The 20584-nt window shown below is 40.0% G+C and overlaps 1 protein-coding gene and 1 long non-coding RNA gene across 3 annotated transcripts in view; one reads left to right on the top strand and one right to left on the bottom strand.

Annotated features, from left to right (window-relative positions):
• The window catches only part of LANCL1 (LanC like 1), a 36944-nt gene extending 16414 nt beyond the window's left edge, over positions 1–20530 (top strand). Inside the window, exons 4-10 of the mRNA XM_019802912.2 lie at positions 2402–2609; positions 10899–11034; positions 11578–11724; positions 14623–14805; positions 16815–16991; positions 17440–17512; positions 18141–20530. Of these exons, the coding sequence (XP_019658471.1) occupies positions 2402–2609; positions 10899–11034; positions 11578–11724; positions 14623–14805; positions 16815–16991; positions 17440–17512; positions 18141–18217 (1001 nt within the window). The 3' untranslated portion in view covers positions 18218–20530. The remainder of the gene's footprint in view (positions 1–2401; positions 2610–10898; positions 11035–11577; positions 11725–14622; positions 14806–16814; positions 16992–17439; positions 17513–18140) is intronic.
• LOC105238945 overlaps positions 2527–20584 on the bottom strand; it is a 141681-nt gene continuing 123623 nt past the window's right edge. Inside the window, exons 6-8 of one of the 2 annotated variants that reach the window (XR_004623612.1) lie at positions 9608–9760; positions 9133–9385; positions 2527–2660 (exon numbers count right to left, since the gene is read on the bottom strand). This is a non-coding gene — a long non-coding RNA (uncharacterized LOC105238945). Of the gene's footprint in view, positions 2661–8944; positions 9386–9607; positions 9761–20584 lie in introns of those variants that run through there. The other variant, XR_004623611.1, reaches the window with a different exon arrangement.

Genomic DNA, 20584 nt, shown 5'->3' with positions numbered 1-20584 from the left:
AAGGCGACGGGGTGAGTTTTCCCAGCTGAGCCCTTGAGGTTGTGCCTTTATTTCCTACCTTGCCAGTTACCTCTCAGCATTCAGTATTTATGCAGAGATGATGTTGTGTGCATGAATATTGCTAAAGGTTGGAAGGTCATAAGGATTAGGTTCAGGGCTTCTAGGGGCGCCTGGGTGGCGTAGTCATTAAGCGTCTGCCTTCGGCTCAGGGCGTGATCCTGGCGTTCTGAGATCGAGCCCCGCATCAGGCTTCTCCACTAGGAGCCTGCTTCTCTCTCCCACTCCCCCTGCTTGTGTTCCCTCTCTCGCTGGCTGTCTCTGTCAAAATAAATAAATAAAATCTTTTAAAAAAAAAAAAAAGGCCTCTAGCCACACACAGTTCCCCCATTTTTCTATTAAATTAGGGGATATGGGGTATACAGTATTGATGAGGCATTAAATGTCTTTGACTTCCATATTTTGTCTTATATGCCAGACCTGGACTGATTTCTAGTAGGCTTGTCCAGGAAACTTTTTTGAATTGGCAGCAGCACTCCTCACTTGAAACCCTTTTCGTCGTGGGTGTTTTGTGACAGGAAGTAGACCCTGTAAACTGCAAGGTGCAGCAGGTTGCTTAATCAAAATACGTGGACACTGAGGCCCAGAATGAGACAAAGGAGAGAACCAGAACCTGGGGTTGTGGAATCCCAGAAGCTGGAAAGGTAATTCTCTGCTGATCAAAAAGAAAAAAATGTTTTTCATCTGAATAAAAATTGTGGATTGGAGAAATGACTACCTATTTGTCGTGAGAAATGCATCCAACCTTACAATTACAAACTTTAATGGGTTTTGTTTGTTAAAGATTTAGGCCAAGAGGATTGTTGATAATGAGAGACAAAGGTCTGAAAAGGAAAACAATCATTGGGCTTGTATTTAATCATTTTGTATTTTCTCAGACCTCAGTCATGTCATTATCTGGCTGTGATGCTTACAGAACTTAATTAGGGGAGTTCAGGCAGCAATGGGACTAGGAGGCCGAAATGAAAGGGTAACAATTTAAACAGATCACCAGCAGATGCCTGGTGTGGATGGAGATGAAGCCATTTAAGAACCTAATTGTAGGAGAAGCTCTTGACATTGATCATTTGTGAAAAGGGGATTTTTTTTTTCTTACATACGTGGTTTTGTACACTTATGACTACAAACCTTTAGCACTGGTATGTCTGATCATCAGCTTGTGGAATTAGTAACACCAAGCCACTTTGAAAGAGCAGACAAGGTTATTAACTTTGGCAGGAAATGAAAATTTGGCCTTAATATACATGTGAAATTGAATTGTCTGTAGCACAAAGCTTTGGAGATTACCCATGCAAAATGAGAAAACTATCTAAATTTAAAATTGTCCTCAGTACAGTGAAAAGTAATTTTGCAGACTGCATTTTTACTGCACTGAAATCCATGAAGAGATGGGCTCTATTAATTTAGATTTAAACAGAGGCTCTGTATCTTCTAAAAATGGTAAATGAGATGGAAAATGTACTTTAAGGGGAGAAATGAGTTTCTGGAAATGCTGCAGGCAGGCAGGTTCCCTACTCCACATCTTTGAGTCTGCCCTGAGACCAGTCAGCTTCAGAGGGAAGTTTCTATCTACTGTGACAGGCATTTGGAATAAGGACATTCAGACAACGCCTCAATTATATATATAGCAGGCTTCAAGAGCAGGATAAGAAGCAAATCGAGTACAGCCTGAAGCAAAAAAATCATTGGCAGTTTTTACAGTATTATTCGTAAAGTGGCCTGGTCCTTGGCAGAGAAAAAAAAAAATTAAGGAGGAATTGAATTTATTTTCTCAGATCTCACATAACTTAGTAGTTTTCTTATAATCCCTGCCTGGAACAATACGGGAGTAGGGAATTTGGTTACTCTACCTACCTTCTCACTCAAAAACTTAACTTATTTATAAAGAGAAATTGAGTTTTTCACTCCATAGTCTTTATTTTAGCTTGCAGGAGCAAATACTACTTGTTTATTAAGTAAATGATTATTTGTTAAATAAACAGGTGACTGTTTAGAACCGTTGTTTTGATAACCTTTCATGTAACCATCAAGAATAATACATCAACACACAATAGTCGGAGTAGGACAAGGATTAGTAATAAACTTAGGTCAGAGTTCTTTGAGGGTCTCAGAGTGTCTCTTATTATGGTTGCAATGCTGAAGAAACAGCAGGTGCCTGGGTCTGGGTCTTAGAGCTGCTTGCTAATTAAGCTGCGTCTAGAACCAAGGTCATCTGAACCTCCGGAGAGTTGACATATGTGTTATGGTTTATCAACAATCAACGCTGCCGAGTTGGCAACACACCAGAACAATACAGTCACGAGTCCGTTCCTCATCTTTACGTTATTTTCTTTTTGTTTCTCAGGTATCGCTCTGCTTTACTTACATCTCCATGATGTGTTCGGGGACCCCGCTTACCTCCAGATGGCCCATCGCTATGTAAAGCAAAGTCTGAACAGTCTGACCAAGCGTTCCATCACCTTCCTCTGCGGGGATGCAGGCCCCCTGGCCGTGGGCGCGGTGGTGTATCACAAGATGAACAATGAGAAGCAGGCGGAAGACTGCATCACCCGGTAATCATGTATCTTTTGAGGATTATTATCGAGGTGTCATTATTATTAATTCTGTATGTTAGCAAGAGAACATTTTAGTGAAGTTACTTTTCCCTCAGCAGTAAATCTTACTGCTGTCATTTGATCACCCATCACACATCATTCCGATGTAGTTAAGGAACAACCATTATAGTCCTATTTTATTGTGAGATGTCGTGACACTGACACACACCAGATCAAATATCAGTTTAATAACAAAAATGAGATCAGAAGCCTAATCCTGGGATTATGAATCCAAGGTGCTATCCAAGATCAATAATTTGACAAATGTGGTTCATTTCCTGCGGTGGGAGGGGGAAGGCCTCCTCATGGACTACAAACTGACTCAAAATTGCTTTTCTTAGGAGCAAATCACATGCAAATCCAGATTTTTATTTTTAATAGAGATCGGGGTAGCCCACTAGAAGCTTGTGAATGATGAATAATTACTGAACTTGTGTACTAATAAACTACAATTACTGTTTTACTAGAGTTTGTCGAACAGGAAGAATTCTATTAAGAAATCGGGCTGCCGTGCAGCTCTGCATGCAGTGAGTGTTGTTAGGCTCCCACTGAGCGTGTTTACACGCAGAGAGTTGCAATTCCACCAAAGGTTTTTGGCTGTGTTTTGTTGTTTCATAGCCTTTACTTTTTAGGGCAATTTTCAGTTCATAGAAAAACTGAGAAGAAGGTACAGAGATTTCTCCTATACCCACTAGCCCCCACATGTGCATAGCCAGTATCAACATTCCCCACTGGAGTGATACACTTGTTACAGTGGGCGGGCGTACGCTGACACATCGGTATCACCCAGAGTCCATAGTTTATATTAGTTGTATTAGTTACATCTTGGTGTTGTGCATTCTGTGGGTTTGGACAAATGTATAATGACATGTATCCATCATTATATTGTCATATGGAGTAGTTTCGCTGCCCTGAAAAATCCACTGTGCTCTGCCTGTTAATCCTTCTTCCCTGCTTCCTGACCCCTGGCAACCGTTGAGCATTTTACTGTCTCCATACTTTTGCCTTTTCCAGAATGTCATAGTTGGAAACATTACAATATGTAGTCTTTTCAGATTGGCTTTCACTTAGTAATATATATTTAAGGTTCCTCCATGTCTTTTCAAGGTATGCGATCTCATTTCTTTTTAGCACTGAGTAATAGTCCGTTGTCTGGATGTACCATAGTTTATCTGTTCACCAACTGAAGGACATCTTGGTTGCTTTCAAGTTTTGGCAGTTAATGAATAAAGCTAATGTAAACATCCAATTCTGTAGGTTTTTGTGCAGACACAAGTTTACAGCTCCTTTGGGTAAATATCAAGGAGCACAATTGCTGGATCATATTGTAAGGGTAAGAATTTCCAAACTGTCTTCCGAAGTGGCTGTACCATTTTGCGTTCCCACCAGCAATGAATGAAAGTTCCTCGTGCTCCACATCCTTGCCAGGGTTCCAGATTTCGGCCATTCTAGTAGATGTGTAGTGGTGTCTTGTTTTAATTTGCATTTCCCTGATGACGTAGGAGGTGAAGCATCTTTTTATACACTTCCGTGCCATTAGTATTGCTTCTTTGGTGAAGTGTCTGTTAAGGTCTCTCACCCATTTTTTAATTGGGTCCAGCAGCATTTTAATCAGTGATTGTCTCCAGTTTGACCATGGTTTTTGATTCCCACTACTTTTTCTTATAAGTTACTATTAGAATGGTATTATCATCACTGATTTTATTTGTGAAGGATCTTTGGTTAATTTTACACTGTACAGTGGTATGTATTTCATTAATAGACTTTTTTGCATAATAATATTTTTATTATATTATGTTATTCACTCATTAATAGACTTCTGGGTTAAAATTCTAATAACTAGAGTTTTTTCTCCCCCTCAAAATTTTATGAAAAATTTCAAACATGCAGAAATGTTGAAACAACAATGACTACTATATATCTACCCACATAGATTCTACCATTAACATTTTTCTCTACTTGCTTTATCACATATCCAATCCATCTATCCGTTATTAATCCTTTTGGGGGCGGAGGATGCACTTCAGAGTGGTTTGTAGACATCAGTACCCTTCTAAATATTAAAGCATATATAGCATTTACTAGAGTTCAATATCTGTTTAGTTTTCTTCTTTTGATGTAAAGTTTACGCACAATGAGCTGCCCAAGTTTTATGTATATTTGCTGAGTTTTGACAAATGCATGCACCATCTAACTTTGCAACACAGAAACTACCTTTCTCTTTCTTTGCACAGCCAGTTTAAGGCCATTAGCCACACATCTGCTTTAGTGGCTGGGAAGGAAGTCTCATTCAGTGAGTCACTCTTAAGTATCAAAATAAGCTGTAGTGGTCCCAGTATTTTATATGTCGTGCTAGCCTTTCTCAGTTCATGTACAGCCAGATAGTAATAGTTTGCTGTGTGAAAAAAAAAAACAAGATCTGTGTATTCAGACTTGGGAAACACTATCTAAGCAAAGTTAAACATGCACCTTTACTGGCTGCTTAGTCATCAGTAGCTTTTGACACATGGGGGAAACTCCGGCGACTCTAGGGAGTGGAATTTGTCAAACCTGTCAAGTAGACAACCCTTTTCCTCATGACATTTTAGGGCCTACTATTGTAAGAAACAGTCTTGGGGCATAGTACCATATATTAATATTGGTTTATTATAAAACAGTCTTGCAAATAAACTAAAATTTTTTGATACCTGATAACAAAGGTGTTTTTGTTATTTATATCTTTTTCAAAACTTTTACAATGTTTCAACAGTATTTTATTTATAGCCAGTGGATTTGTTAAGGTTAGACATATAGAATGCAGATAATGAAAGGAAAGTAGGCCATTTATGGCCACAGTTTTGATTTTTCAGATTTCTAGAGTTTATGGCAGAACAGGAAGAAGAAAGGAATTATGTGTAAATTGCTTTCACATCTCCTCCCATTTAAGGGAAAAATCTATAAGTCTTTGCAACTCAATTGAAATGACTTGATGTCATGAGATACTTAATAAACCCACTTGGTGGTTTTACTTTTTACTGAACCTTCTTTCTCCTCTCACCTAGGCCTTTGGAGCTCTCAGAGACCCTCACATTCTCTGTGTGGCCTCTGTGTTGCGCTCACCACCAACATCATTTTTCAGCTTACCTTTCCTATAGTTTCTTCATATAATAGTCTTTCAGAATCCTAATTTTGAGTTTTAGAGATCAAAGAAGTCAATGTTTCCCTAAGATAGGGAGTCTTAACTTTGGGGCCCTGAGAATCTTTGGGCTTCCAAAGGTATAAAATTCCCAAATTGTATGCAGCATGGAGAGAACATCTACACTTTTTTGGAGGAGTCTGTGACTCCCCAAAAAGGAGTGTGAGTGCAGGTGTGCACGCGTGTCTGTTCGTGTTCAGAATGTCCTGCAGTTGGCTGGGACAGGTGGCAAGGAAGACAATCAATAGCACTCATTTTTCCTGCTGGTTGATTTGTACAGTGTTCCTTTTCACCTTCCTTCTGCACAGAGAGTTGGTGCCACTACTCAGAGAGTGTTGCCTATTTACAGACCCGACTAAGTCACTAACCCGACAGACTTAGTGCTGTGGGGCCACTATTCAGAAGGACAAAGGGTTTCGGCTTTCTGGTCAGAAAGTGTATACTCTCTTTTGTAGTGTGATGAGTAAGAAAAGGACTTCTTTTTTAGAAGTTACAAACCTTTAGATGATACAAGGTAAAAACTCCCCTCAAGAGTAACACCCTGGGGAATTATTGCCGGGAGTGGAGCAGAACTATCCTGATTTTGTATGTTTCCATTCTTCCTTCAGTGACATTTCAGTGACATGTCTCTTCTGAAGATTGGTTGCTGTTAATATCAGTGTAGCAAAACAAATGGAGCTGCAATGATGTGCTTCTGGGTTTGAGAGTTTTTGAAAACACATAAAATGACCTTTATGATTTACAAATGTGCTATCATTTCTTCACTTTATCTTGAGAATATAGCATGTAAACCCTGCAGTTAAAGTCCTACCTTTAGTAATCATCAGACCCAGCTCAGGAGTTTTAATGACTTAAATTTAAATCTAGAAAAAAAGGGAATATTTCCTTTCTTACCCTAAACTGTAAAGTATTATTTTAACAAATGCTCTAAGCAATACTTCATTTTCAAGTATTTGAAAGGTATTTGTCGTCTACTTTAAACTTCCCAAAAGCAAGTGAGTTTGGCTGCAAAATAATTGGAATGCTAATTATTTATCGCCACCTAGGGGTAATACAATCCATAAGGTTGGCAAATAAAGGAAATGTGGTTCAAACACATGTAGGTGAGGACATCTTTGGAGTTCATGCAGTAATTGTCCCAAGTAACTTCCGTAGAGCCATTTGTTTAAAAAAATTCACAGGAATTTTTCTTTTTGAATAATTCAATTGCTTTCATAAAAGTAAAGTGCTTTTTATATGTAAATTCTATGCGATTTGATATGTTTACGTTAAAACTTGATAATAAATTCTTAAACCTCTGAGATATTCCTTCTGTTTACTACAGCAGTTGAGTTTGTATCTAGTAAAAAGATTTTATTAATTCTTAAGATCTGAACATTACTGAACTGTCAGTTGTAGCATGAGAAAAAAATAGAATTTTTCTTAATAAATGTGTTTAAGTTCTTTAAAAATATTAGGGGTGTGTGTGTCCACGTATGATACTGAAGTAGAAAACAAAATGGCCCATAATTCTACCATCCAGACAGCCCTGTTAACATTGGGTAAAAACTCAAAGTATACAAGAAAATGAAAAGTAACCTTGGGCCACCATGTCCCTATTCCTAAGATATTGACTATTCCACTGTGAGTTTATTGCTTATATTTATACTATGTTTAACCAATTTGATAAGATCCCTCCATTTGTTGAGGTGTAATATAACTTTGTCAGTAACTGCAGCCCACCATGCTTTTTCACACCCCTCTTTTCCTGATGGGGAGTGAATTCCCTTAAGGATACTTTTATAGCTTTTTCTCAGTCTGTTTCATAAGTGTTAGCCCTTCTCAGTCACTAAAAGCATCTCATTCTGGTTATTAAAACATGGCTTTTTCATTTCAAATTGTGAGTGTTTCCCTACCCTCACCGCTGGTTTATGGAAGTGGAGGGGAGGGTTGGGAGAGGGGAGTTATCTGCACTTTCACGAGTGCCCTCTCTTGGGAGCAAGGACTGTTCTCCATATACCTGTTGGTTATAGCTTGGTGGCCGTATTTGTTAGGTTTCTGTTTGCCTGTTTGTTTTTGGGGGTTTTTTTGTAGCTATTGGTGGCCTCCAGAAATTAGCAGTAGGAGCTTTTTACCCCCTCATGAAAGCACAAGCAGTAGACCAAATTCTGCCAAATAAACCAAGTATATAAACATTGATTAGGAAGAAGATATACACACATACACGCAAGTAGTCTCCTGCCCTGTTCTTGTGGCTCGGAGAAAGCCACGCTGTCCCCAGACAGCGTATTAGGTCTTGTTCATCAACCAGCAGTAGTAGAGCCTCTCCCCTCTCCCAGACCTTCCACCTATCTTCACCACTCATTCCACCAATAAAAAGCCACCTGCTAACATTTTTTTCCTATACTTATCAGCAAATCCTCTGGTGTAGATTTTGATAAAGTTATTTGAAGTGCCACCTCTGAATGGTGATTCTGGATCAGAACACTTCAGATATAACGTCCCCCCAGGGGTGTGATTTTGGATACTTCAGATGCTTATCATAGTGCTTATGTTATACTAAGCTTATAAACATACTTAGAAGCATACTGCTTACATGCTTATAATTCCTAGTGCATAGACTAAAGTTCGATGAGATACGTGCACAGGCACTGCTTATGCTGAACTACTTTAACAAGAGAATTGTACAACCCAATAATGGCTTTGTCATCAGGTAGTGTGTTTAGTGTCCTTAGCTACCTGATGACAAAGCCATTATTTGGTAGGACTGATGTCCTCTCATTACTGCTCTTTTCCTGAAATTCCCTGGCTCTTCCCTCATACTTTTCCAGTGTGCTGGAGTCATTTTCTCAAGTCTTACCAAAAATTATGTTGTAATAACTTAAATGGTGTCACATTAAATATATAGGAAAATATAGAGATAATGGAGATGTGTTTTCAAAATTTCATGTGATAAAAATCCAAATAACATGGGGCGCCTGGGTGGCTCAGTCGTTAGGTGTCTGCCTTCAGCTCAGGTCATGATCCCAGGGTCCTGGGATCGAGTTCTGCATCGGGCTCCCTGCTCAGCGGGACGCCTGCTTCTCCCTCTCCCACTCCCCCTGCTTGTGTTCCCTCTCTCACTGTCTCTCTCTCTCTCTGTCAAATAAATAAATAAAATATTTTTTAAAAATCCAAATAACAAAAACATTTTCCCTACCTATCATATTTGCTTTCCTACCCCCTCTCCATCCCCCCAACCCCCCTCAAAAAGAAGAAAGGTTCATTCTCTGAGTTTAGACTGCAAATATGGTTGCTTTCCTGAGCTTATTTCCCTCTGAATCTCACCTGCTTTCTGGTTTCCTGGGGCTTCCCATGTTGGTTCTCTGGAAGGAAATCTGGGGCTTTGGTTACCCCACTCTGCCAAGTAGTCGCACGACTGTGCCTATATCTCTGGGGCCAAAATGATGGGGAGGCGAGAGAGAAGTGAAGCAGTGGGGGTCCACCCACCCTACTGGGACCACAACTCCTCCCATCTGACGTGGCTTCTGTAGGCTCCTCTTGCCTTCATTTCTGCTGCCCCCATGAGATTGCTTGTGGCCTGGGGTGTGAGAAAACAGAAAACAAGGAAACATAAAGAAAACTGAGGGGCTTTACGCACTTCTCTGATATTAGGAGTTCCCTTTCTCATTCCTTCTTGAGACAGAACTAAAGCGTTTCTTCTGGGACACTCTCTTTCAGCCCTTGGTGCCCACTTCCAGGTTTGAGGCTGTTCTGAATTCAAGCCAGGGGAATACCATTGGCAAAAATATGGTAAACTCACTGGTTTGGTGGTGCTTCAAATTCTGGTCTTCCCCACTCTGCCTGCTACTGTTGACTGTTTAGAGTCCTCACGTAGCTGCTTTGTGCGTTCTCTCCAGGTCTTGGAGCTGCATTTACCGGGACAGGCAGGTGGCGTGTGCCTACTCCATCCTATCTGGAGCCAAAACCAAAAACAACTTTTCTGAAAAGCTGAACTGAGTCTATCAATAGAGAATTAATAAATTATAGCCATTCAGTGGAATACTATGCAGCTATGATAAAGAATGAGCCTACTCTGATACAGAATGTTTGTCAAGATGTATTGTTAAATAGCAAACCACAGAACATTTGGGGAGATGTTTATAGATATGCATAGTGATGCTTACATGTGCATAAAGAAATTCTAGGAATATCCAAGAATTTGGTAACTGTGGTTATTCTGAAAAGGACTGGAAGGGGGAGACTGGGAAGACAGGGAGGCTGACTGATAACTCTGGCATTTGCACGTTTTACCAATTTTGGTGGGTCAGGCTGCCGTACAGAAACACTTCAGGTGGGCCTGATGCTGTATTAAGAAATAGACCAAAGAAGGAGGTAACTGGGAGTGAAGCAGGCTTTTCATTTTATGGAAATAGATGACCTTTTGAGGTTGGCTGAGTCCTTTTCCAGACTAAATGCTGTACTGGGAAGCCGTTCTTAGCTTCTCTGGCCCCAGTTGCTGGTCTTAGGGCATACCTCCAAAGGAACTAGGGAGGCTCCAGGTAGCCTCAGCCACACATGCCTTTTCTTTTATACTTTGAATTTGTCTGTCAGTTCCATTGTGAACTGAAGAAAAATTTAGTTGAGGGTTAATTTTTGAAGCCTGACTACCCTTTGTAGTCTGAGTCAGCCCACTTAATGTATAATAATATAATTTATAATATTAATATATGATAATTGTTCTTTTATATATTAAATTAACTTTCATATATTTAAAATGTTGAACTATAATAGTGGGGCGCCTGGGTGGCTCAGTTGGTTAAGCATCTGCCTTCGGCTCAAGTCATGATCCTGGGGTCCCGCATCGGGCTCCCTGCTCAGCAAGGAGTCTGCTTCTCCCTCTCCTCCTCTCCCCACTCCTGCTCTCTCTATCTTTCTCTTTCTCTCTCTCTCAAATAAATAAAATCTTTAAAAAAAATAACTATAATAGTAATTTAATGTATAGTACTTAAATATATATTTGTGTGTGTGTATTTTTTAAATGTACCATTTTTAAGTATCTACCACTACTCAATACCTTTCAAGTTATCTTAGGCATATATTTTTATTGCCAGGCTAATTCACCTAAATAAGATTGACCTCCGTGCTCCAAATGAAATGCTCTATGGACGAATGGGCTACATCTATGCTCTTCTCTTTGTGAATAAGAACTTTGGAGTGGAAAAGATTCCTCAAAGCCATATTCAGCAGGTACCACATTTTTGTGCTTTTTGGAGTCTTGTTAGGATCCCAGTTGTTATCTGCCTGCACTATCAGTTTTGTTTCTCCAGTTAGCATACCCCAGGTAGAAGGAAGGTGTGTGTTGGCCTCTAAAGGTCAGGTGGGATCAGAGAGCTGACAGCGTCATGCTGAGTGCTGTAGGAGACACTTAGAGGGTGACTGGGAGTGAGCCGTCCAGCCTGCTCCGTTTGAGAATGTCACGGCCCTTCGGAAGACGAGGGCCAGATTTCACCTCCCAGGTGCAGATGTCTCCTTTCGTGCCTGAAGGAATTTATGCTTTCCTCTGTCAAGTGAATTCTCATAAGCTCCAGTAAAGAGTTCAGAATTTCCATATCTCCCTTTTAGGCAGAATACAGTCACCCCTGCCTTCTGAGCGTGGAATTCCTTCCGTGGCCGGAAGATCCTGTCTGATTCACCATGTTCTCCATACCTCTTAGCAAAAAGTTCCTTACCTCCATCAGGAAGATTTTTATTTTGATTCTCTCATTATTTTGATCGGTTTTCTCCCTGTAGATTTGTGAAACAGTCTTAACCTCTGGAGAGACCCTAGCCAGAGAGAGAAACTTCACAGCAAAGACTCCACTGATGTATGAATGGTACCAAGAATATTATGTGGGGGCTGCTCATGGCCTGGCAGGAATTTATTACTTCCTGATGCAGGTAAGAGGTGAAGAAGGTGAAACTGAGAAATGCGCTTGCTAACTGTCCTGGCCAGGGTGAGAAGACCGGGGCGCCCTCCCCCCGCCCCCACCACTTTTCATTCTTTTGACCACTGCCTCACTCTCCTTGCAATTTCCTGGTCTCGACAAACAAGGGCAATGTTTGCCAGAGTGCATTTTAAAGTGTATAAATATAAAAGGCACTGTGCCGTGGGATGATGTCTGATTTGTAGGTGACCGTACTTGCCTGCCTTGTGCAGCTTTGCAGACTGAAGTGTTTTGACCTACCTGTACTTCTATATGAAGTGCCTTCTGCTCTGCTCTTTCAGCAGATGCCTTGAATTAATATTATTGCATAACATTAGACACCACCCACTGAAACAAATTCCAAAAGTAAGAACAAAATCAATAGAAAACAAATGAGCATAAGCTGCCTCCGGCTCACTTGGAGAGCAAAGCCATAGAGCCTTTTCGATGGATCTTGTGTAACTTACTGAAAAATAGCTGAATGCGTTATGCCCAGCCGTTCTTTGGATCTAATACTATTGGGAGACATCAGCCAAAGTCAAATAGGCTGAGGACAAGTAGGATTTACTACAGCAAGCATAACCTGGAAGGGGAGGTCAGAAGAGGACTTCTCATGAGAGCATCACTTCCAGGGGCTTATTTAGCTCTCTTTAAAGAGAAATTGGCCCTTGTGAATAAGAATTCATAGCAAAAGAAAATTGATTTTTAATGGCAGCAGAGGTGCCCCCCTCACCTTCCCAAAGTACAATGCAGCATAAAGAAAAATGTTTCATTAATATGTTCAACATGAGTGCTCGGATATACATACTATTAGCTGGTTGAGTAGCTGGCTGCAATAATGCAAAATCAATGTCAGACCTTCCGTCTCCCTGTAACTAAACAATGACAACGAAGCTGAAAACCTCAAGGTTATTATTGCTTTTTGGAATGCAAAGTCACACTTTGAGTGTTAGTGGCAGTAAGAGACCAACTTTTGTATTTGTTCTGCACTTCTCAATTAGAATTTTTATAATGAGGGGGTTTGATAATTCAGACTTAGACTCCTTTATTTTTCTGGCATAAACCTCCACTGGCTCTCTATTTCCAGGAGTAAATATATATTCTTAAGTTTTCAGGAAAGGAGAGTTCATGTATTTTGCAGTTTCGAGGTGAATTAGAGTCATATATGTCAGTAACTGGACAGCCTCATGACCTTACATCGAAGCACATGAGGAGTCATCGTACTTCCAGCTGCCTTCTTTTGGTGGCAGGGAGAAATCTGGAAACCTACATCCAGAGTTTTCCATTGGCAGATTATTGTCTCTTTGAAACGATTCAGCTTTTAATACTGAAAGTCCGTTCCAGTGGGTACTTACGTATCATAAACATAAATAAAAATATTAAACATAAAATATAATATTATGTTTTATCATAATGTCATAAACATAAAACAATATTATTTGTAGCCCACTTTGGATAAGTCCCACAAATTTGAGGAGGATCCACTCATTTTACTCCAGCATCTTAAACTGAGCTTGAACAGTATTCTCTGGGTAGAGTGAAATCTGTATGTGCCCTGAAGAACTTGGTGCACATTCAGTACCTGTGCGTCACACCACGGGCTACCCCCTCACCCCCATGCCCACCCCCCGCCTGACAAGGAAAACACTTTGAATTTGTTATTTGAAGAAGTGAGCTGTGTATTGAATTAAGAACAGGACCAAAAGGAGAAACTAAATCATTATACAAAAATGGAGCCTCGGGACGCCTGGGTGACTCAGTCAATTGACTGTCCAACTCTTGCTTTCAGCTCAGGTCATGATCTCATGGCAGATCTGTGCTCAGAGGGGAGTCTGCTTGAGATTCTCTCTCTTCCTCTCCCTCTGCCCCTCCCCCTGTGCTTGCTTGCTCTCTCTCTCTCTAAAATAAATAAATCTTTTAAAAAAAGAAGGCCAAATTCTTTAAAAAAAAAAAAAAGTGGCTCAAATGCCTTATGTTAGTGCGTCCTATAAATCTGTACATCATTGTATCAGAATAATCCTGCATAAATGTCAGTCCCAAATCCTCTGCAGAAAGGCTTAATCTAGAGTCACGCAGCAGTTTGGAATCTAGATTCCAGGTCTCCTGTCTTGTTAGCTTCCTCTTTTATTGGAAACATCTACCACTTCTCTAAATGTGAAAATTAAAGTTGCACTTATATGGTCTAATGCATCTCTTTGTGGCTTTTAAATTATGATTAAGGAATTGGGGTGTCTGGGTGGCTCAGTTGGTTAAGCGTCCAACTCTTGATCTCAGCTCAGGTCTTGATGGTGAGTTCAAGCCCTGCATTGGGCTCCATGCTGAGTGTGGAGCCTACTGAAAATAAAAAATAAAGTATGCCTAAGGTATTAAAATCTTAGGAAACATCTCTTGCGTTCATGCACTGACTTAGGAAAATTATTTATATGTATGTGTACAACAATAAATATTGAAAAATCGCATGTACATAAAGTCCCAAGAGTTAATGGATAGCCTAATTTTGGTATGTTCCAATAGGTAAAAAAAAAATTGGAATGGAATCCAAAACCTTTTAATGACTTTTAGTTCCTTTTGGTCGTGTTTCCTTTCTGGCTTAAAACACCTGGGTGGCTCAGGTGATTAAGCATCTGATTCTTGATTTCAGCTCAGGTCATGATCTCAGGGTCGTGAGATCAAGCCCTGCATCGGGCCCTGCGCTGGGTTGGAGTCTGCTTAGGATTAATTCTCTCTCTCCCTCTGTCCCTCCCACCCCCTCTCTCTCTGTCTCCCTCTCTTTAAAACACACACACACACACACACACACACAACTTATCCCTGAGGTTTAGAAAGATCTGTTTGCTTTAGCAGAACTAATAATTCCCTTTCGCATTTTTAGCCCAGCCTTCAAGTGAACCATGTGAAGTTACGGAGTTTGGTCAAGCCCAGTGTAGATTATGTCTGCGGGCTGAAATTTCCTTCCGGCAATTATCCTCCTTGTGTGGATGATAGTCGAGATCTTCTAGTGCACTGGTGCCACGGCTCACCCGGCGTGATCTACATGCTCATCCAGGCCTATAAGGTACTGTGGATTTTCCCATTTTCTAAATAAATTGGAAAATGTAACCTAAAATTCTATAACTTAAAATTGTTTTTATGCATAATCTTTAAAGGAGCAATAGATAAATTACTTGTTGGACCTACAGTCCCTTTGCTGAATGGATTATAATTCGTTCTCACAGTATCCATCCCTATCAGAGCAGACACTATTTCATAGATCAGGAGATTGCTTCACTGACAAGGCAGAATAGCCAAGATTATAGCATCAGTGGCAGAGCCAAGAGAAGTATCCCAGAAGTTCAGTTTAAAAGGGACTCTTTCTTGGGCACCGGGGTGGCGCAGTTAAGTCCGACTCTTGGTTTCAGCTCAGGTCATGATCTCGGGGTGGTGAGATTGAGCCCCACGTTGGACTCCGCACTCAGCGCAGAGTCTGCTTAAATTTCTCTCTTCCTCTCCCTCTTCCCCTCCCCACCGCTCTCTCTCTCTCTCTCTCTCTCAAATAAATACATTTTTAAAAAAAAATAGAATCGTTCATGGGCATTGCTCGTAGGATTGTAAAATGATATGGCTACCATAGAAGAGAGTTTGGTAGTTCCTCAAAAAATTAAACATAGAATTAATATATAATCAGCCATTCAGCTCCTAGGTATATACACGCAAAAAATTAAACATGAGGATTTATATAGATACTTGGACACAAATGTTCCACGGCAGCATTATTCACAATAGCCAAAAGGTGGAAACAGTTCAAGTATCTGTCCACAGATGAATGGATGCACAAAATGTGGTGTGTGTATATATACATATATACAATGGAGTATTATTGAGCCATATGAAAGAATGAACTTCTGATCCATACTACATTCATGAACCTTAGAAATATTATGCTAAGTGAAATAAGCCAGATGCTAAAGGACAAATACTGTATGATTCCATTTATATGGTGTGATGATTGGTATGAGGTATGTAGAGTAGGCAAATTCATGCAGAAAGAAAGTAGAATAGAAGTTACCAGGGACTGGTGCTGGGGTGGGAGTGCATTATTGCTTAATGGGTTCAGAGATTTTTGGGGGTGATGAAAATGTTTTGGAAATAGTGGTAATGATTATACAACATTGTGAAGGTAATTAATGCCACTGAATTATACACTTCAAATGATTAAAATTGTAATTTTTATATTTTCTTTATTTTACTATAATAAAAGAAATGCAAATACTATTTCTAAAAAGCATGCTATGGCAGAGCCATAATCAGAGAAGAAAAAGGTTTTATTTGAAAGAAAAAAAAATAGAAGTAAACCAAGATATCTGTGTCCATTGGCGCCAGATCTACAAATTACAAGTCTGTGGCTATAAACAAGCATTGGCATCTCATATTCTAAATAAGCTTTTAGTATATCAAATTTTACTTGCAGAAAGTTGAATATAATGGAAAAACTTTTTGAACTGCCTTATTCTACTTTTAAGAACACTTAGTTTGCAATGAGATAGTAGAAATGTCTATTCAGAATATTTCTTGAGTCTTTGATCAATATGTGGGAGGCCTCAGAAGATTATAAAGGTAGATCTCTAGTTTTCTGACAAATCCATTTTTGTAATCAATTTTCTGAACAGTTTTTTCTCCAATATGTAAAGAAATGTCCTAATAGTGAAGGGCATTATTGTTAACCAAAGAAGATGGCGCGTGGTCCTTTGCAGAGTAACTAATGATAATAGCAAGTCACAAGTGAAATAGAGCTGCTTCTCCAGGAACACCTACATCCGTAAGCACAGAACACACATGGAATGTAGATGGCACGGGCAAGCTCATGTGCTGTTATTTAAAAGCAAAAAAAGCAAAGCTAGTAAACTTCTGTAATTTGTCCCCACCGACACGACCCATCTCTCTGGCTCTAAATCCCTTATCCTTTCTTGCCAAGCCACCTCCATCTCACCTCCCTTCCACCCTTTCCCCTCCTTTCCCATCAGGAAGGAATGTCAAGAGAAGATTCTTTTATATCCCTTGTAGTAAGACTTCCCCTTGGCTCTGCAGACATTCCAAGGGGAGCAGTATCTCAACGACGCCTGTCAGTGTGCCGACCTGATCTGGCAGTACGGATTGCTGAGGAAGGGGTACGGGCTGTGCCACGGCACTGCGGGGAATGCCTACGCCTTCCTCGCGCTCTACAACCTCACGCAGGATAAGAAGTACCTGTACAGGGCCTGTAAGGTAGGCATCAGAACTGTCAGAAAGAAAACATCTTCCCCAGGAGACTGTAGAAAGGGCTCTAGTTCAATCTGATTTGATTCGTTTATCTTTTAAACCATGAGTCTGTGGACCAAATCCACTTACGTAAGAAAACCCCTCAAAAACCATTCAACTGAATTTGCTTTCTGGTATGAGGACAGAGTTCTACTCAACAGCATTTATGGGGGGGACAAAAGAAAGACGTACTTCTTTGATAACTGGGGAGACGGTGGCTCAGACAGTTCATAAAATTCCTCCCTCCCATGTTTTATACTGTCTTTCAGACCATCTGTTTCTCTGTATCAACCCCTTTTTTCTGCCTTGAAGATAGTTTTTGATTTTCAGAATAATTCTTAAGGATAATCTCTATCAACTTTTGAGGGTCTCTGGAAGAAGTCACTACAATAATTTACCTCGGTCTCACTTTCAGTTTGCTGAGTGGTGCTTAGATTACGGAGAACACGGTTGCAGAACACCGGACACCCCCTTCTCCCTCTTCGAAGGTATTTTCACACATGTACTTAGTTGCCTTGTAATGTCAGCATCTACTTCTCTGCTTGGTAATCAATGTATTTGAACTTGAGCTTTGTCAACAAATTAATTTTATAGTCATTTCTTGAATTACTTCTTTACTTCCTAATATGAAAACTCACTATTAAAAATCAAGTAGTACGTGGACTCTGGCAGACCTAATGCTAGTAGTCGTAGTGGTGACTGCCATCTCCGGAGCCAAGCATGCGCTCGGCATTTTGCAGATGCCATCGTAAATCATCTCTGCAAAAACATACACGCGTCATTATTCTCATGTCACAAATGAGGACACCGAAGCTCAGACAGGTAAGTGGCCCATGGTGCCATGGGAAGGAGCTGACACGTGATAAATGGCAGGGCCGTGCCTTGAACTTCTATGGTTCAACCCTCCTTCCTGTCTTCCACCCAGACAAAGAGACTGAGCACCTCCCTGGTGACCTCCTCTGGTGCTGACCTGCAGCACATATAAACACACGCAGAAGCCCCGGCCTTGAAGGGCTTGCCGTTAGTATCGTCGTCTTGCGGAGGCTACAGAACGAAGCCACTGTATAAAACGGAGTCATTCGGTGTAATAACTTCTGCCTCTTTTTCTTCCTTCAGGAATGGCTGGAACAATCTATTTCCTGGCTGACCTCCTAGTGCCCACAAAAGCCAGGTTCCCTGCGTTTGAGCTCTAAAAGGAAAGCCCGCCCCCTGCCACTCACTGCATGAACCTTCTCCGTATAGCAAACCTGGACTGAGTGCTTTCACTGCTTTTCGAGGAAACATACAGTCAAACCCTGTACTCCATTTAGTTGAGTTGTTTTTTCAGAACCTGTCTTCAGTTCCTTTTGTTTATCATTTACTTTTACTTAAAAGTATCCAAGGAAATCTTTTAACATTAAGCTCAATTTCTTCCTAAAGGTAGGATGAGTGATATGTACAGTGTTTTGAGGGCATAGGTGTATATATTTTTCAGAACTTGGAGGAAATCTCTTACTTAAGCTTATGAATATAACTATCTGTTGCTGTTCTAAAAACGTTTAAAGGAAACTAAATGTAGATAAAGATAAATATATGGTTATTGGTGGTTATTGCCCTCCACCTTTATAGTATTTTTCCTCCAATAAGGCAGACAGTTTTATGACTGTTTCTCTTTAGGTGGTTGATTGTGAAAGGGGACAAAAATATTAACTATATGCTTCTGAAACAAAAGTTGCAAGAGTTGCAGACTAGTTTAAGGACCTAAATACCGTTCTTCAAATTCACAATGCTGGTTTAACTAGAGATAAAGATACTTTCAGATTTGCTTCTTTTTGGTAGTAAAGCATCCAGGCTCTGTAAGTCAACATTTTTATCAGAAAGTTCTCAAATGCAGTGCTGGTTTTGAAAATTCTGATTTGAAGGTTAATTCAAATAATCTAACAAAAAGTTTATTGTTTTTTCTAAAATAAGCGAGTGTATTTTTGAACTGTTTATTTAAATCTGCTTGTTCTTTGGAATTAGTATAAGATCAGGAGATGAGTTGTGAGTTGAATGTGTTGTGACTTGGGATTTGAGTCCACCCTGTCCTCCTGACCTTCTAAACTTTGACTTGTGTTTTACTTCCTTGGCAATGACTCTGCTTTAGTGCTCGCTGTTTGGTACAAGCCATAGATATTTTCCTTCCTTTCAATCTATCTGGATGTTTGTCTTTTCACTCAATAGTACGTACTCTACATCTCTTTAAAAACGGGGGAGGAGGGCTATGTAGCCAATAACTTGAACAAAACACTAAGCTTTCCATAGAAATGCTGTTTATTTAGGAGGGATAATTCAGTGAAACTGTTGAGAACAAATAGATCCTATCTCTTTGCATATCCTAGGCTTAACATTCCTTAATTTCTGAGCCCTTGGGATCGGGATCATGTATTTACATGGTAGATGAAGGATCCCTGGTGCTTCACATTCTGTATAAATATTCCGACTCATCAGCTTCCCCTCTCCTTCCTTCCTTCCTTCGCTGCCCTTCCCAGGCTGGTGTCATCCTTTCTGTATGTTTCAACTGATTTTAGAACATTTTGCATCTTTACGAAACAGGGTCTAAGAATTTTAAATGTGCCTATTTCATGGCTTTCTCGGTCACAAAAGCATGCTGTTTTTATTTTTACTTTGAACCAAATCCCACTGGGTATATGTTGGTTCCTGTGGATAGTAGTCCCCTATTATTTCGCATTCAGCACCAAAATAGCTTACGTTATTGGAAGTTGTCTGACCCTTTAAAGGCTACCAACAGAAGGACCTAAAAAAACAGCCCACTGCTGAGTTCCTAGGATTAGCTTATTCCTCTGTGACTCACGCCAGTTGGGCAAACCTTGTGCCTCTCAGACGTCTGAAATGCCTCCTGGTGAGCTGTGCCTGTCTCCTGAATGGTTCCCATGAGCCGTGGTGGCATTTATAGTAAAGCTAATTTGCCTTGGGCTGGGTGTCCAACATGAAAGAATAAAAACCACTTAGTTTAAGTTATATGTCTCACTATACTGTGCCTGTACTTTCAGCTTTTGTAATTACTAGCCAAGGGAAAGAGAGCAAAACACACTTTCTCTTAGCCAGAGGAAGCTTAGTCACCATACGTCTCCAAGCATCTTGATTAACTTAACCCGGGGAAGACTTCAAGGCAGGGAGAAGAACATTTTGAATAAGATTCTTGTTAATATTTAGATTTCAGTTTAATTACTGCCATCCATCCATTAACAAATTCATCAATACAAGCACAATTCTGGATTCATTTTTTTCTTTAGCTTTTTAGGACTTACTAAACTGGCAGGATTTTCTCTTCATGCCATCATGTTTTCTTTATGGTTAAGAGGTAAGAAAATTTGATAGGATTTTAAACTCAAGCAAAAGCGATAAAACAGAGACCAATGCCCTAACACCATGGTGGAAACTGAGAAACTTACCAGCTTTCTTAGTTTTATAAGGAAAAGGCATCATTGCAGTTCTATTTCTGTTACATCATTTTCCCTCAGATATTTTCATCTTCTTTTTTTTTTTTTTAAAGATTTTATTTATTTATTTGACAGAGG

Source organism: Ailuropoda melanoleuca, chromosome 2, assembly GCF_002007445.2.
Source record: "Ailuropoda melanoleuca isolate Jingjing chromosome 2, ASM200744v2, whole genome shotgun sequence".
NCBI lineage: Eukaryota > Metazoa > Chordata > Mammalia > Carnivora > Ursidae > Ailuropoda > Ailuropoda melanoleuca.
Note: the sequence above shows the minus strand (reverse complement) of the source record. Positions and strands in the feature narration are given on the sequence as shown.